Source organism: Mobula hypostoma, chromosome 2 (genome assembly GCF_963921235.1).
Source record: "Mobula hypostoma chromosome 2, sMobHyp1.1, whole genome shotgun sequence".
NCBI lineage: Eukaryota > Metazoa > Chordata > Chondrichthyes > Myliobatiformes > Myliobatidae > Mobula > Mobula hypostoma.
The window spans coordinates 235,097,301-235,116,051 of NC_086098.1; the positions used below are offsets into that span (position 1 = coordinate 235,097,301).

At 45.8% G+C, this 18,751-nt stretch overlaps 1 protein-coding gene across 1 annotated transcript; it reads left to right on the forward strand.

Moving 5' to 3' along the window:
- Nucleotides 1-8,029: 8,029 nt before the first annotated feature.
- Nucleotides 8,030-17,262, forward strand: mllt11 (MLLT11 transcription factor 7 cofactor). The gene is made up of 2 exons (XM_063041637.1): nucleotides 8,030-8,206; nucleotides 12,402-17,262. Exon 2 carries the CDS (start codon nucleotides 12,407-12,409, stop codon nucleotides 12,665-12,667), a length of 261 nt encoding a protein of 86 aa, XP_062897707.1. The 5' UTR covers nucleotides 8,030-8,206; nucleotides 12,402-12,406; the 3' UTR covers nucleotides 12,668-17,262.
- Nucleotides 17,263-18,751: the final 1,489 nt, after the last annotated feature.

The following is an 18,751-nucleotide window of genomic DNA, read 5'->3' on the forward strand; positions in this document are numbered from 1 at the left end:
CTGTGACCATCTACCTTATCTATGCATCCTGTGATTGTATAAACACCTATAATATCACCCCTCAGCCTCCTATGCTGCAGAGTAACAAAAGTCAAAAACTATCCAGCCCCTTTATAACTAAAGCCCTTCAATCCCAGTAACATCCTCATAAATCTTTCCAGTTTAATGACATCTTTCCTCTAGCAAGGCAACTAGAACTGTACACAAGGAACCTTGTTGAAAGTCCATGTAGACAACATCCACTGTCCACCCTCCTCAATCATCCCTGTCAACTCCTCTGAAAAATCAATCAGGTCGGTAAAATATGACCTCCTCTGCACACAGCCTTGTTGGCTATCCCAAATATCTTTGCTTTTCCAGATGGGAGTAGATGCTTTCTCCAATAATTTCTCTACCACTGATGTAAGGCTCACTGGCCTATAATTTCTTGGATTGAGCCTATTGCCTTTTCAAATAGCAGAACAACATTGGGGGCATGACATGAGAGATTCTGCAGATGCTGGAAATCTTGAGCAACATACAAAAAATGCTGGAGGTACACAGCAGGTCAGGCATCATCTCAACCTGAAACATTAACTGTTTATTTCCCTCCATAGATGCTCCTGACTTGTTGAGTTCCTCTAGTGTTCTGTGTGTGTTGGCTACTCTTGGACTTTAACTCTGACTAAAAAGGACACAACGATCTCTGTAAACAACAGGAGTTCTGCAGATGCTGGAAATTCAAGCAACACACATCAAAGTTGCTGGTGAACGCAGCAGGCCAGGCAGCATCTGTAGGAAGAGGTGCAGTCGACGTTTCAGGCCGAGACCCTTCGTCAGAAATAACTGAAGGAAGAGTGAGTAAGGGATTTGAAAGTTGGAGGGGGAGGGGGAGATCCAAAATGATAGGAGAAGACAGGAGGGGGAGGGATAGAGCCAAGAGCTGGACAGGTGATAGGCAAAAGGGGATACGAGAGGATCATGGGACAGGAGGTCCGGGAAGAAAGACAAGGGGGGGGGGACCCAGAGGATGGGCAAGAGGTATATTCAGAGGGACAGAGGGAGAAAAAGGAGAGTGAGAGAAAGAATGTGTGCATAAAAATAAGTAACAGATGGGGTACGAGGGGGAGGTGGGGCCTTAGCGGAAGTTAGAGAAGTCGATGTTCATGCCATCAGGTTGGAGGCTACCCAGATGGAATATAAGGTGTTGTTCCTCCAACCTGAGTGTGGCTTCATCTTTACAGTAGAGGAGGCCATGGATAGACATGTCAGAATGGGAATGGGATGTGGAATTAAAATGTGTGGCCACTGGGAGATCCTGCTTTCTCTGGCGGACAGAGCATAGATGTTCAGCAAAGCGGTCTCCCAGTCTGCGTCGGGTCTCGCCAATATATAAAAGGCCACGTCGGGAGCACCGGACACAGTGTATCACCCCAGTCGACTCACAGGTGAAGTGTTGCCTCAGCTGGAAGGACTGTTTGGGGCCCTGAATGGTGGTAAGGGAGGAAGTGTAAGGGCATGTGTAGCACTTGTTCCGCTTACACGGATAAGTGCCAGGAGGGAGATCAGTGGGGAGGGATAGGGGGGACGAATGGACAAGGGAGTTGCGTAGGGAGCGATCCCTGCGGAATGCAGGGGGGGGGGAGGGAAGGATGTGCTTAGTGGTGGGATCCCGTTGGAGGTGGCGGAAGTTACGGAGAATAATACGTTGGACCCGGAGGCTGGTGGGGTGGTAGGTGAGGACTAGGGGAACTCTATTCCTAGTGAGTAATACGTTGGACCCAGAGGCTGGTGAGGTAATAATAAATTGGACCCGGAGGCTGGTGGGGTACACACACATCTCTGTTCCAGGTTATTGAGAGAGACAAAAGGGAAGATTGTTGATCTCCTCCCTTGCCTCTCTCAATAACCTGGAATAATCCTATCAGGCCCTAGGGACTCCTCTACTTTAATGTTCTTCAAAATCCCATTGCTTCCTCCTGGCCTAGAAATTAGCACTGCCTTCTCACTCCATATCCTTTTTCTGAGTGAATACTGATGTGGTGTACATTTTCTACTTTGCCCACCTTCTCTGGCTCCAGGCATCAATTCTATACTTTGTTCTTGATTAGCCCTACCCTCTCCCTAGTTACCCTCTTCTTGAGATTCTCTTTAATCCTACTCATCTAGAACATTCTACATCCCCTTTCTAACCTTCCTGATTCCTTGTTTCTCTCCTGCTTCCTTTATATTCCTCAAGGGCCATGCCTTCTAAACCATGCATATGCTTCCCTTTCTTTTTTGACTAAATTTACAACATCTCTCACCATCTAATTGCTCAAACCTTACCATCCTTGTCTCTCTTCTTCACAGGAATATGTCGGTCCTGAGTTCTGCCTTTAAACAACTCCCAAGTGTCAGGTGCAGACTTGCCCAGTAACAACTGCTCCCAATCTACTCTCCCAGCTCCTGCATAATACTGGTATAATCAGCACTTTCACCTGAGATCCACTCTTATCCTTATCCTTAACTATCTGAAAACTCATGGAGTTATGATCATTGTTCCCAAAATACTCTCACACTAAGACTCTGATCATCAGCTCATTTAAAATATAAGGGCTAGAATGGCCCATTTCAAAATTGTACTATTGATATACCATGTCAAAAATATGCACCTAACTAATTCTGATCAATCTAAGTAAGCCACTAAGAAAGCCCAGTCAATTTTGTGGAAATTAAGGGCACCCACTATGACAACTACATTGCTTTTATATCTTTCCATGATCTACCTACAAATCTGACTGTCTGGGTGGGCCCATTGTTTCTGCCTGCTCCTGCCCCACTGAACTCATATCCGCAAACCTTGACTCCGTTCTATCCCCCTTAGTTCAGTCCCTTCCCACCTACATCTGCGGCACTTCACATGCTGTTGATCTCTTCAACAACTTTCAGTTCCCTGGCCCTGATCATTTCATTTTCACCATGGATGTCCAGGCCCTGTACACCTCTATTCCTCATTGAGGAGGCCTTAAAGCTGTCCGCTTCTTTCTCAACAGCAGACCTAACCAGTGCTCCTTCACAACCACACTCCTCCATCTAGCAGAACTGGCCCTCACCATCAACAATTTCCCTTTTGGCTCCTCCCACTTTCTCCAAGGTGTAGCCACCTTGTCGTTATGAGCACCTGCTTGAGCTCAGGTTTCCTTAGCTACATAGAACAGTCCATGTTCCCAGCCCCTTCCCCGATAACGCGCCCCATCTCTTCCTTCACTACATTATGACTTAATTGATGCTGCTTCATACACTCATGCTGAGCTCGTCGATTTCACCAACTTTGCCTCTAAGTTTCCACCCTGCCCTCAATTTCACTTGGTCTATTTCTGACATCTCTCCCCTTTCACAACCTCTCTGTCTCCATTTCTGGAGACAGATTGTCTACTGATATCTTTTATAAACCTACTGACTGACAACTATCTTGAGTATATTTCTTCTCACCTGGTCCCTTTTCTTCATCTCCACCACATCTGTCGCCAGGTTGTGGCTTTCATTTTCAGAACATCAGAGGTATTCTCTTTCTTTAAAGAACAGTGTTTCCCTTCCTCTACCATTGACGCTGCCCTCACTCGCATCTTCTCCATTTCCCGGACCTCCCCGTTCACCTCACCTTCCTGCCGCCTTAACAGGGATAGAATTGTTCTTGTCCTTACCTACCACCTCATGAGCCCCTACATCTATCATGTCATTCTCCACAACTTCAATGGGATCCAATCACCATACGCACTTTTACCTTCCTCTACTCTCCACATTCGGCAGGGATCACTCCCTCTGTGATTCCCTTGTCCATTCGTCCCTCCACATAGATCTCTCTCCTAGCACTTATCCCTGAAAGTGGAAGAAATGCTACACCTGCCCATTCATCTCCTCCCTTACCTCCACTGAGGGCTCCAAGTGGTCCTTCTAGGTGAGGCCACATTTTACTTGCAAATCTTTTGAGGTCATCTGCTGTATCTGTTCCTCCTGATGCTGCCTCCTCTTCACTGGTGAAACCCAATGTAGATTGGGGGATTGGTTTGTCAAGCACTTTTGCTCCATTCATAGCAAACAAGGTTTCCTAGTTTAATTACAATACCCATTCCCATTACGACATGTCGGTCCATGGCATCCTCTGCTGCCATGATGTCCACTTTCAGGATGGAGCAATAACACCTCATATTTCATCTGGGCAGCCTCTATGAGCATTAATTTCTCTAACTGCCAGTAATTTTTCCTCTGCCACCTACTCTCTTCTTCCACTCTTCATGCTGACTGCCCTCTTACATCTTCTTTCTCACTTGCCTATCACCTTCCTCTAATCCCCCTCCTTCTTCCTTTCTCCTAAGGTCCTCACTCCACTCCTATCAGATTCCTTCTTCTTCAGCCCATTACTTTTTCTAACTATCACCTCCCAGCTTCTCACTTCATCCACCCTCCCTCACCCTCTCACCTACCTTCCCTCTCACCTGGCTTCACCTATCACCTTCTAGCTTGTACTTCATCTCCTCCCTCCACCTTCCTATTCTGGCTTCTTCCCATTTCCTTTCCAGTCCTGGTGAGGGTCTTGGCCCAAATCGTCAACTCATTATTCTTTTCCAGAGATGCTACCTGACCTGCTGATTTCCTCCAGCATTTAGTGTGTGTTACTTTGCCTATATATTTGTTCCTTTATCTTCCACTGGCTGTTTGGAGACCTATGGTATAACCTGAGTTCTACTCATATTGCCACATTGGTGAGTTCTGACAGTGTTGGATACATTGGAGCTGGGTCAACAGGAGACTAAGATATTTGATAAGGTCATTTCCCTCAGGGCACTACTCACTCAACCAGAGTGCATGGCAAGAGTGGTCTTTGGGCTCTTGTGGTCTGGTGCATCTGGCCTGGCTGAGTTTCCCAGGTTAGGAACTGAAACTGGGTCAAGTCACAAACAAACCAGCTCCTCCACAAAGAGCATTCACAATGAGACAGAAAGAGAATGGAGCACATTACAGGGGATAGGCCAATGGCTCCTGAACATTGTACACCAGCCTTGTCTGGCCTCTCTCTACACTCCAACCCCACTGTCTTCATCTTCTCTTCTTCCCTTCTGCCCTACATGTTTATCCAGCTGCATCCTGAGTCTTCACTCTAACCAAGGTGGGAAAGTATGAGCACACATGGAGAAAGGGCCAAGATTTACACTGAGGCAAAATGTCTACACCGTTGCAATGAGATGTGGGTTCTGTCCTGCTCTAAGCTTCCCAACAGTCCCTTTTTTCTGAGTGTCTGAATTCCTCAATGAACATCTCAGAATTAGAACCAGGCTTATTTTTACTAACATAATAAGTCTTAGTATCCTCAATCTGATGGCATGCTGTCTGGGTAGCCTCCAACCTTATGCACTAATTTTTTTTCCTCTCATTCTTTTTCAATTCCTCACTCAGCTCCTCCCTTACCTCTTCTCTTCTCCTCACCTGCATTTTGCCACCCTTTGGTGCCCCTCTTCCTTTCCTCTTTTCCGTGGTCCACTTTCATCTTACATATTTCTTCTTCTCTAGCCTTTTACCTTTTCTACTTATCACCTTCCAGCTTCTTTCTTCATCTGTCCTCCTCCACCTCCCCATCTTCACCTATCAACTTCTAGCTTGTACTACTTCCCCTCCCTCCCCCATCTCCTTATTCTGGTCTCTTCCCCTTCCTTTCCAGTCCTGTTGAGATGTATCAATGTTGACTGTTTATTCATTTCCATAGATGCTGCCTGACCTGCTCAGTTCCTCCAATATTCCATGTATGTTAGTCATGAAATTAGTTGTTTTGTTGCAGCAGTAGAGTTGCAGATAAAAATTACTATAAATCACTATAAATAAATAGAGAGGTAGAGAGAAAAATAAATAAATAGTGGGAAAGAGGGAAAAAAACAAGGTAGTGTTCATGGACTGTTCAGAAATCTGATGACAGAGTGGAAGAAGTTGTTCCTAACACCGTGAAAGTGGGTTTTCAGGCTCCTGCACCTCCTCCCTGATGATAGTAATGAGAAGATGGCATGTATTGGTTTAGTTTAGGAGCATTACAACCAGGGATTCTGAAATCATTCACAACCCCCCCCCCCCAGGGCTGTGTACTGAGCCTATTGCTGTATGCTCTGCCACATGTGACTGCATGGCCAAACACCTGCGTAATCACATTGCCCAGCTCACCAGTGAGATGACCAACAACAATGAGATGGCCTACAGAGAGGAGGTGGAAGAGCTGGTGTTGCAAATAATCTCTTCCTCAACAAGACAAAGGAGGTGGTTATCAACTTGAGGAGAACTCACACCAGTCACACCACCCACCACCCCTTACATCAGCAGCACTGCAGTGGAAACTGCAAGCAGTTTCAAACTCCTGGCGGTGCACATCTCACATAACCTCTCATTCCACACAATCAGGAAAGCTCACCGACACCGCTGCTTTCTGAAGAGAGCTGGACTATGCACATCTATACTCACATTATTCTACAGATGTGTAGTAGGGAGCATCCTAACAAGCTGTATTGCTACATAGTACAAAAATTGCACTGTGGCAGACAGATGGGCTCTACAATGGGTTACCCAAAGCAACACCAGTACCAGCCTACCCACAGAAAGGTGCCGGAAAAGCATCGGTAACATTATGAAGGGTCCCACCTACCCTGATCGTGGACTATTTGTCCCACTCCCATCAGTGAGGAGTCTACGTAGCATCCACGCCAGGAATGAAGCTGATCAACACCTCTACACATAAACTCACCCCTCCACAACCCCCCACCACCACTACTTTATTATTTCCTGTTAATCACCTTATTTACAGACACTCCTGTGCCTAAAGTCACTTTATGGACATACATAGAACATAGAAATCTACTGCACATTACAGGCTCTTCGGCCCACAATGCTGTGCCGACCATGTAACCTACTCTAGAAACTGCCTAGAATTCCCCTACTGCATGGCTCTCGATTTTTCTAAGCTCCCTTACCTATCTAAGAGTCTCTTAAAAGACCTCATTGTATCTACCTCCACTACCGTCACCGGCAGTGCATTCCACGCACCCACCACTCTCTGTGTGAACAACTTACCCCTGACATCCCCTCTGTACCTACTTCCAAGCACCTTAAAACTATTTCAGTCCTGGGGAAAAGCCTCTGGCTATCCACAAGATCAATGCCTCTCGTCAATCAATCTATGCATATAAGTTATTTTATGTATTTATATTTGTTGTGTTTTATTTATTACTGTGTTCTCTATCTTATTGTACTTTTATTGTGCTGCTTCAGATCTGGAGTTATCAATTACTTTGTTCTCCTTTACACTTGAGACCTAGAAATAACATTATAAAATCTTGAATTTTGAATTATTTTACATCACTAGAGAGGCAATTTCACAGGGAGCTGTTAGCACAAATCATATGACAACATTTTAACTGGGTGGGACTCAACGGTAAGTAATGGTGTATTGGAGGTGCAATGTAGATAATATTCCTGTAGATAATCTGTGTTTAATCTCTGATGACAAGTTTATGAACGTTCTAAAGCAAGACTGAGGAAATGTACAGACACAACTAGGGAATGCAAACCTGGCTATGAAAACCTCAGCAAGGAAAGTGATGAGAAAAGTTCTGAGCCGAGATGATTTGTGTGCGACATCAGTTTGTGGAGCCCAGGAAATGTTCCGTGGACCACGGCCACCGACTGGCTAGAACTGGCATTGGCAAAACCAGTAAATTCAGGGTAGAGTTCGTGGGTGATTCTGAGTAGGAGGAATAGAGACTGATTAAGGACGCTCCCTCAGCACCTGTTCCCAGACAATCAGGCGCTCCCTGTGCAATGACTCTCCCACTCTGTCCCCCCCTTCGGCACTATACCCTCTACAATGACCCGCTCCACAGTGAGATTGAATGCACCGTCTCCGTGACGGACAACAGGCGCTTCAGGAGAAGTTCTCCCTGTGGGGATGGAGGCAGGAGGCAGGAGGGAGGAGGGAGGAAGTAGAGGAGGGGGTGGTCGGACAAAGGCGGAGGAACACACGTTGTTGCACGACGGTTTATCAAGTAGTTCAGGAGTGACACCCAGAGCTAGCGGCTGCATTGCGGCAGATCAGCTGGTACCTAAAGCAGAGGATAGCAGCGGCTCAACGGACCAGGACTCCCCGCAGGTCGACAGCGGCTCAACGGACCAGGACTCCCCGCAGGCCTGCAGCGGCTTTCCACACTCATAGGTCAGTCTCCTCGTGTCTTCCCCCCGGTACTGCAGACTTGTCTAGTGTCAATGTCCTGCACACTAATTTCCCTGTACATAGTTCATTGCGGGTAGAACCGGTCTAACCCGCAGTTAACACGGGGAACTCTGTTACTGCGATTTAAATAACGTGGGGTTTGGGCTAGGGATTTGAGGACTTTACTCTCTCCACAGTTTATTTTAGATGTCGAGTCTCGAATTTTCTATGTGGCTAATTTTGGGAATTGCGCATCAGTCTAAATGGAGCATCTGACGGGGAGGGAGGTGGGGAGCAAGAGGATGGCACACAGCTCTCGATGCTAGCTGTCGCAACACGCCCGGGATCCCACGCCCCAAACCTTCGGCGGCTTCCCGTCCCAAACGGTCGGAGATTAGTCAACCGGGGGCAGCGGGCTGAGGGTTTAGGAAGAGAGTGAATGCATTTGTACAGAAAGGAGGGAGGATGATGCTGAGAGTGTGGAATGCAGGGGGTATAAAGATGGAGGGCGATGGGGAAGGGGGAGGTGGGGATTCCGGGACTCGAAGGTGTTGGAGATGGAATAAGGGGTTGCCGAGGCGTGGGTGTGGTGGGGAGACCTGAAGAGAGGGTGGGTGAAAAGGGATTGGGGATGGGGTGCTGGGTGTGGTGTAGAGAGAGAAGGATGATTAGAGTGAAAAGGGAAAATGGGAGTGGAGTCGATAGGGCTCCAGAGGTGGCTGGAGAGCTGGCACCAGGTTGAGTGCAGTGAACAGAGACGGGAAAGAATTTGAGAGAGGAGAGCGGAATCGACAGGATAGGTGATGATTGGAAGAGAAAGGATTTGAGAAGATGGGAAGGGCTAGAGAGGGGAGTAGAGTGTGAGAGGATAGGAGCACAAAATGTTGGAGGGAGGCATGGGTAAGAGGGTAGGAGAGTGGGGTGAGTTTCTAATGGGGCTGTGCGCTAGGCTGATATGTAGAAGGGTTTGGAATGGGGAGAGTTTCTGATGAGGCTTTGTGCTAGGCTGGATTTGGAGAAAGGGTTGGAATGGGGTAAGTGGGTGTGGAGATAAGATTGGGCTGGGTGAGGTTTGTGGTGCAGTGAGGTTGAATAACATCAAAATGTTGGAGATACTGGGGGAAAGCTGACTTTGGGAACTGTTTTTTGATTGTTTGTAAGGTAGTTGAGTGATTGGGAGGAGAAAGGGATGTGAGGTTTATAGCCAATATGCAGGGTGCACACCTTCAAACAGTCATTGCAGAGAGCAGCCAAATTCACAACCACTATATCTCAGCTCATAAACACACCAGGACCCCCCTACAGGATTTGAGACAATTCCTATCAACTCTACATGAGCTATACACTCTACAGCAAACCACCACTTCCACACCACTTTAGCAGGTTGAGGTTTGAACACACTGGAAATCTCTTGGGTGGAGCTGCCTGCCCCCACAGGAGGCAGTACAGGAGCTTTTCTGTTCCCTGAACTATACCGTATGCACAGATGTCGTTCAGCCGGTCAGGCAGCAGCACATGACCAAGTATTCTTTCCGGACTGGTCTCTGACACTGGAAAATGAGTTTCAACTTCCATGGAATTTCCCTGCCTTAGAAACGATATTCATACATTTTCAAGATGAAATCCCATTTTTGAAGTTACTGGGAACCATGAGATTCAGCCTTCCGTTCTTGGAACAAGGAAATCAGGAGTTCATGGTGAAGTGATGTCCAATGTGCCAGCTGTGCAGTACAGAAACAGGACCTTCTACACATCTCCCATGGCCATGTTGTCCCTGTATCTATAGATAGATACACAGCAATTACAATGCGTGCTTATTTTACTTGCTACCTGTTACCCCGCTGGCATTTAGGGCAACAATGACTGTCCTCCATCTCTGATGGCGTTCAGGGCTTCCTTCATTGTATCAGTAGTTCAGTTTTCACTACTATCAGTCATGCAAGTCCTGAAAGAGGCTCAGGAATACTGTTGCACATAGATGTAGAAGGATTCTTCATTGCTGTTCTGTAACAGTTTTGTGACCAGTCAGGGTTAATAATCCCGAGCTGAGGCCTCTAACCTGGAGGACTGGTGGACCACTCTTAGTCTGGCCTGTACCCTTCGACCTGTTTGACATGGATGAACCTGCCAAGTCATGAAGCCCTGACTCCAGCTAATATAGATCTCCTGGGCATTAAGGCACACAGGCCTTCAAACCATGACAAGGTTGTGGTTCTCTTGGAGAAATCCCAATACTGAGCCTCCTTTGTTCGCTGAGGAGCTTTTCACCACTGCTAAGTGTTCCGGACAGAAATGCATCAGCCTTTTGGATTCTTCCATCTGATGAGATGACACAGTTGTGATAGATGTCTCTCTACTGTTGAATGGTGGTCTGATTCATCAGTGACAACTCTTGGCAGTGAACAGCTGCCTTTTCCTGAGCTTTAACCCATCTCTACTTGAAGATTTCAGCAAATCCAAATTGGGTTAGGTCAGCTGGAGCAGGAACATTGATTGTCCCTTCAACTTGGTACAGAGTTCAGTGTCCTGAGGATGCCCAATGTGGATTTTCATTTGTCAAGAAAGTCTTTCTCTCTGCAAGCTTGCCCTTTCCAGCCTTCCTGATTCTGCAGGATTCTCCTCATAAGGCTCTGGTAACCAGGATATCAATGCAAGGACAGTGAGAGTAGGAGTGTGCTACAGCAAGCCCTCTGCTGTCCCCTGAACAGATGCAGCTGAAAGTCTGTAGGGTAATTGTTTATATCTGAAGTACCTGTTCAGTTAATCCCCTGGAATTGATTGTTGATACTGCCCTCCAGAGGAATGAGATCCTCTCAAAGGAATACAGAAATTCCAAGTGGTTAATTCCTTATGGATTCTCACTTAACACAAGAATTTGGAAAATTTAACAGACCAATGTTGTTTCATGGAGAGGTCTGTCATTTTCTTTCTTCAAATTTGGTTTAATTCATATAGAACTTGAATCTTGGCTTGGATGACCCAACTCATCATTGATATTCTCTCCACATTTCCACACACCTTCAGTGAGACAGATCTGCCTCCAGTCTACATACAACTACTTCTTTCAGCCAGTTTGGGCAAGAGACTGGAGCAACTTCTGATGTTTTAACTTGTCTTTGATATTACACGATCACATCGCCAACTCCAAAGTACTTCAGTCCTTTCACCTGCTATCAGAAGTGACTGGCTTTTTTTTTAGTTTTCTGCTCACTGACTGCATATCCATCCTGGTTCATTAGTGCATCCAGTGTCAGGCTGGCGTGCTATTCACCATTACTGTATAGCAACATTCACTGACTCTGTTTAACTTAGCCCCTTTCTCAAGAAACAATATGAATGCTTCCATTAGAGTTTTCAGCTGTTCCTTTTCTGTGATGAGAATGATGGAAACGAGCATTTCAGCATGTCTCTTCATTTCATTTGATTTGTACAATGTTCTGTTTATTTCAACAAGCTCTGGTGATGCATCTTTTTTAAACCACACATCACTTTTCTTGCACAGATGTAACAGCTTTTGTTTACCTTTTCAAGACACTACTGGGCTTGTTCTGGGAACAGTGTCTTACCACTTGTCCCACAAGTATGCTGTTACATGAACTGCCAGGTTCATTAGCAGTATTTTTATTTGGGCAATTCTTAGTGTATTCACAATCATCAATTCTGGCTGAGAACAACTATCCCTGCATTCAGCCCATATCCCTCCAAACCCCACCATGCCCCCTTCATGGACCTATCCAAATGCTTCTTGAATGATACCATTACACCCGCTTCAACCACTTCTTCCACCCATGTCATCGCCCTCTGTGAAAATGGTGGTTGCAAACTCCATATATACAGTACCAGATGTTTGAACTATTTTAACACACCAAGACAAGTTCAGTCATGCAGACATTTCCACTGTTCCACAGATAAGAAAGCCTAACTGAGGAATCTGTCACAAACTGTTACTATGGCAACACGTGCTCCGTGATAGAACTGAGTGAAGACCAGATGAAAGCAAGCTGAGAGTCACCGTTTGTGTCTGAGTGGGGCTGTTCCATAGAGCAGGAACCCAGTCCGAGTTTGCTGGAGGGTACTAGACTAGAAGTTCAGGTGAATCTCTGCTTTACCAGGACGGAGTGTATGGGCCATTGGATGAGACATGTAGGGGTGAATGGGCTGGTGTTACTTGCAACAGTCTGTGCATTCTCTTCTGCAGCTAACATGTTCGACCTGCTCAGCACCCAGTATGATTCCTTTCTGTTCTGGAGGACCCCCATCCCCGTGGTCGACCTGGCCGAGATTGAGATTCTGGTACCGAACATCACGAAATCCAACTCCGGAGGTCAGAATGCAGAGTCCAGATCCCTCATGCCTCAGGACGTGTCAGAAGACGAGGAAGATACCTTGGCTGAGTACAACTCCTTCAATTTCTGGAGAGCCCCCATCGCCAGCTTCAGTGGAATAGACCTGGAACTGCTTTAAGGTCTTAGCCAGTGGGTTGCTTACCTGTTAGTGCTTTATAAATGTTCTTGTACCTACACAGCCAATTACTTCAGCTGCTCCATCTCGTGTTATACTGATTCGTTGGTCAACACAGTTTCGGATCAAAACCAAGGTAAATTGTTAAATGATACGTCCCCTTTTCCACATTGCATTGCAGATGCGCAATTACTGAGGTCCCTAATGGAAGGATGCTACACAGTAACAAGTTCAGCAGCTGCCCACGTTATCCCGTTTTCCGCAATTACCAAATCCCCTTCAAATGTTTAACCATTTCGTTTTTGAAAGTCAGTACTGAATCTGCTCCCAATGTCCAGTTTTTCGCTTGAATACCTGCCTAGCCTTGCCTCTGCTATTAACGATCGTAGAGGGCGGATAGCCGCATCCCTCGGTTGATTGGCAGCTGAACTCAACCTTTGGATCCCAGTTTACTGGGCCCAGATCCATGTCTCTATTCTCCCGTTCCTCAACAACAGCTGTGTAAGTGCTTTATTGAACTGCTTGGCTCCGATTTTAAGGATTTCCTTTTTATTTTGTAATTTCGTTTTATATTTTGTCTCTCGTCTGCTCTTTGTCCGACAATGTGAGACGAGAGACTGCAGATGCTGAAATCTGAAAGCAAACAGCTGGAGGAAGGCAGCGGGTCAGGCAGCTTCAGTGGAGGAAAATGAAGAGTGGACATTTCAGTTCGGCATCCCTCATCCACTTGCCTTCACAGTTGCTATCCGACCCGCTGAATTCCCCCAGCGTTTTTTTTTTCTCTCTGTTCTGTTCTTTATTCACGCAGAGCAAACTTTTAATTGAGATGGGGCGGACAGGTGCGCGGGAGTAAAGGAGGTGTTGAGTGGCCGTGATTGCCCACGAGAACCGCTAGAAAGCCTCCCCAGGGCCGCTTGTGGACTGACTGACGGTAGCGTCGAGCAACCACCTGCCGCACCCTGTCGCAGTGGCCATGGGGGACCCGACTACAGTGATGCGGAATGTGTAAAACAAAGGAGATTTCCGCGATTGCAGACCCCGTTGTCCTGCCAACCAGCCTGATTGACATTCTCTCCTGATGTGGCTTAATTATTTGCATTGTCTTTGTCTGCCGTTGATTTTTGACAGGCATCTGCTGTCGCGCCATCGCTGCTGAGGCTGGGGGCTGTTCTCTAGTCTGGTTTGCAGATCTGGGGACCTGCCACATGGAGAAACGTGGGAGGGGGGCTGAATTCTTTATCTTGTACCTCCTTGGGCAAGACAGAAATGTTAAAGAGTGCATCATCCGTTCGCAATAATAAACCGTCGCAGTTGTCGCCCGTGGCCTACCTCGCTCAGCTTTGTTCACTGATCCACCCAGAACCAAAGATGAAATGTGAATTTGAAAACCGTTAAACAAGGTGCCGTGCCTCTTACCAATGTATCGATTAGCAAATGCGCGTTGAGGTCGATGCGTTCTTTAAAATGTGTGATTCAAATGAATTATTTATTTAACTTATTTATATTTATTTGTAAATATCTAAAGCGTATGTGAACGATTTACCTACCCACGAGGCCTCGGCAAGTCCGGGGGTGAGATGAGCAGAGGGGGTAACCTCGGTGAGGGGCACCCCTTCCTTGTCTTTCGTGGGTCTCGAGTGGGTGAAGAGCCAGAGAGGCAGGAACCCCGGAGTTTCTGTGGCATCAATTAATTTCATTGAAGGTGAGGGAGCTTTCCTGGTTCTTTGAACAGCAAGGATTCCCCCCTCAGTATTAGGGTGAGACTAAGAGATATCAGCCGCCGCTGTGTGCCGATGAAACTTAGAGTAGCAAATGGCTACACCCCACTTCTTGTCCCTGTTGTGTCCGAGCCCTGAGGGTGAGAACCCAAGCCGATACTGACTTCAACAAGCAACAAACTCTCAGCGGGTCGAACATCTGTGAGAGGAACTGATCTGTCTGTCAACAGTTCCAGCCGATATTTTGGATCAGGATTATTTGTTTGCTCCCAGACTTTTTCCAGTAGATTGTGTGTTGCTCCAGACTCCAGCACCGGCAGTCTCTCAGATGCTGACTTTTCCTGTCAGTGATGAGGTGATACCTGTTGCCCCACTAGGTCCCTCTTCAGTTGGACGTGTAATCTGGGTCAGTGAGGTGGAGAAGTCGGTGGGTGAAGATTGGCTTATCCTTTTGGGTTTGGAGAGAATAAGTATGTAAAGGCCTATGGTTGGTCAGAGGTTGGAACTTTCCACTACATAATTTTGGAGCTCATTGCCCTTTTTATTTAAGAAAGTAAAAATTGAAAAATACAATGCAGATGCTGAAAATTTAACAAATTTAATGATGCTAATTCTCAGTGGGTCAGGTCACAGCTGTGGAACATTAACTGTTTCTCTCTCACAGATGCAGTCTGACCAGCTGAGTGCTTTCAGTATTTCCTGGATTTTAGATTCAAGGCATATTGATAAATATTTGATCAAGGAACCAATGGATACAGCACCTTATAAAAATATTCAGCCCCCAATCCTTGGTTCACATAAATAAGTATTACAACCAGTGATTTTTCTTTTATTTGTCAATCACATGCCCTTTTTCTCCCCCACAGTAGACCCCCCCAAAAAAGGGAAAATCATAAAGCATGAGAATCTCAAACTGAAATGTCAGCAGATCCCCCTTTGCTCATATTTACAAACATACTTGAACCACCTCTCACAGCTATTACAACCTGTAGTCCTTAGATGTCTATTGGTTTTACACATGATAGAACAAGATTTGCCCATTCCTCCTTGCAAAATTGCTCAAAGTGTGCCAGGTTAGTTAGGGAGCAGCAGTGGACAGCAATCTTGAGGTCTTGCCATAGATGCCTGATTGGGTTAAGGTCAGGACTCTGCTTGGGCCACTCAAGGATGTTAATTTTCTTCATTCGAATTTGCTCCATGGTTGCTCTAGCAGTCTGGGCTGCTGTCCTGCTAAAAGATTACTTTTGTCACCCGTTCAAGCTTTCTGGCAGAATCTCTGCATTTAGCAGCATTCATCTTCCCATCAATCCTGAAAAGTTCCACTGTAATTTCATCTGACCACAAGACTTTCTTCCACATCTTTTATAAATGATGCTTTGCAAAACTTTTACAGGCAATATGTTTTTTAGGCAGGGCTTTTTCCTTGCCACTCTTCCATAGATACACTTTTTGTGCAAGGCCTTAGAGATTTGTGGAGCCATGAACTTCATCTCCAGTTGCAGCCATTGATTTATGCAGTGCGCTCTATGGTGTCACAGTAGCTTTTCTTACAAGTGCTACTCTCCTCTGGAAACTTAGAGGTGGCCTGACCTAGGCAGTGTGGCTGTGGTTTCATATTTTTCCACTTTGCAAGATGAATGTTCAGCGCCTTTGAGATGGTCTTGTACTCTTCCCCAGATTTGTGCTGTTGAAAGTCTACCAAACCATTTGCCCTTTCAGAGACAGGGTATTTATTCAGGTGATCTCTTAATTTTCTACATCAAATGGGTTGAGTTGGTAAGGTAATATACAGTATTGCAACTTAGGGAAATTAATGTATTAATTACAAAGGGGATGAAAACTTTTTCAGCCTCAATTTTAGTAAGTTATTGATGTTTTTGATTAGCTCAAAACAAATTTAATATATTTTAAATGTGTAAAATGAGAGTCAGATTGAAAGGTGGAGAAAGGCCAAGAGGCCATGTGACCCACTCATTTCTTTGTGGATTAGTCCACTCCCTTCTCCCACCAGCCTCCACCCAACCCTGATTTTTCTGTAATGACTCATCCTTTGGTTACATAAGGTAGGATATATTATGGTTCCCTCCTTCCTCATTAACTCCAACCCATGTACAATCAGTATAGATATCAGGAAGCTAACCCTGGTACTGCATTATATATAGGTTCTGCTGCTCCAACACACTTTTAAAATCAGGGCAGATGGTCATGACAGGCAGTATCCTGTCTCTCCTGGAAAGAACACTAGTTAACTACCAGTTACAAGTACACTTTTATAAAGGGTGTAGCTGCTTCCATGGGTGTCTGCCCAATACTGAAGGGGAAATCTTGTCGTACGAAGAACCACGTTTGCTCTCCCACTACTATTAAAATTAACTAATGGTGATGGATGTTTCACTGCAAGGTGGGCTGTGACTTGTCACTGCGACCTGGCAGTGGATTCAAGATGGGACCCATTTTGGCATGTGTCCAACGGTAAGAAGCATACAAACAGGAGGGGAAAACTTGAGACTTTGGGTCTGCTCCAACATTGAAATGACCTTCAGTACTTTCCTACCTGCTCCTCATATAACTTTTATCAAAATTGGTCTTGAATAGACTCTCAGCAGTCCTCTCTCCATAGCCAAATGTCCTCAGCCCATTGGGGTGTGAGGAGCACTTTTCTTCTCCCATATGCTAGTGTCCTTCAAGCACAACTCAATTTATTTGATTTCTGACTGTAACAATCCCAAGAAAGTAATTAAAAGATTGTCATTGTCTTATTGCTCTCTGTAGGTGCTTCCTGTAAATGTCACAGAACAATAAATTGAACTTATGAAACAAAAAAAACATGGTGCAACTTTGGTGGTATTTTCTGATGACATAGATAAAGTTAACATTTGTTCTCATCACAGCATGTTTACTGTGTCTTTTTCCTGCCTATTTATTGCAAGCAGACTGGTTAACTATCATTGATCAATAATCACAGGAGATATTAACTGAGTGCAGGGGAAACATTAATTCAGCCCCTCATACCCTGGTTTCACATTCATGGTTAAGGATTATTTACTTTGAGTTAGCTGATTATGCCAGCATTCTAAATGGTAAATTCCTCCCACGGCAGCTAGGAATGGCCTGTTTTCTGAGATATTCCAACAATGCTACCTGCTCAGCACTACGGACAGAGTAAACATAGCATCTCAGCTGAGAATGTTGACTTGTGGAGCAGTGACACTGGAGTACTGGAATTTGAGGGATTTTTCAGAGATAGTACCTTAAGATACTTATGTACCCCAAGCACTGTGATGTGGACAGCACATCACTTTCTTATTCATACTTTATTGATCCTGGGGGAAATTGGTTTTCGTTATTCCTTTCTTGAGGGCATTTAGGGAACGGCAATAAATTCTGGACTTGCCTGAAACAGTTTTCACTCACAGAATAAAATTAATGCTTTCAAGGGTTTCCTCAGATGTTTCTATGGGTTAAGCATTCACCACACATTATTCATACACCAATCACATTCAAAAATCAATTTAATCCCAGACAACAGGAATTCTGCGGATGCTGGAAATTCAAGCAACACACATAAAAGTTGCTGGTGAACACAGCAGGCCAGGCAGCATCTCTAGGAAGAGGTGCAGTCGACGTTTCAGGCTGAGATCCTTCGGTTTTTTTTTCCATTTGCCCTCACTGACCCAACATAACCTCATTTCCTATCACACAGCCTGGAACTCCAAGACAATGATTCCCACACGTTACCCACTCTGCCTCTGCCCTACATCATCCAACAACTGGTCTATACTCCTTCCCTACTCCTAACTTTCTGCTGATAATAATTGTCTCTGAATCCTTCCTACAATCACCAGTGCCCCCCACCCCCTCAGCCTAATGGCTCCACCATCATTGACTGAAGGTGGTAGCCAGTACTGGGTTAAGCCCTGCCACTGTGCCCTGTCTGCCATCCCTCGTTTCTCCAACCTGACTTCACCCACCCTCAGGGATCCGACAGCAAAACACAAGTCACCTGCAGTTTCTCGATAGAGATCCTGCAGACCCATCTCCCTTGGCCCTGAAATCTCCCCCTGGTCCCCAACACTCATTGATGCCGCTCCCCTAGTCCTTCAGAACACCCCCAACCCTTGGACGCTTATCTCCGCTCTCTTTGACCTTCAGATCCTGCATCGTTAAACATCCATTCTACTGATATCTCCGTTCCCTGTCCAGGTGCAATCCATCCCCAGCTCTCGCTATGCATGCCCAGTCCTGGACCTTGGTCGAGATCCTGTGGACCCACAATGTTCCTGGTCCCTAAAATCTCACTCTCGGCTCCCTTAGACCCCGACACCTACTGACCTCAGACCCTGGACAACCCAACCGCCGGGTTCCGCAT

Bases quoted from the DNA above. Each gene is read 5' to 3' on its own strand.
- mllt11 (XM_063041637.1), top strand. From the start codon at position 12,407: ATGTTCGACCTGCTCAGCACCCAGTATGATTCCTTTCTGTTCTGGAGG.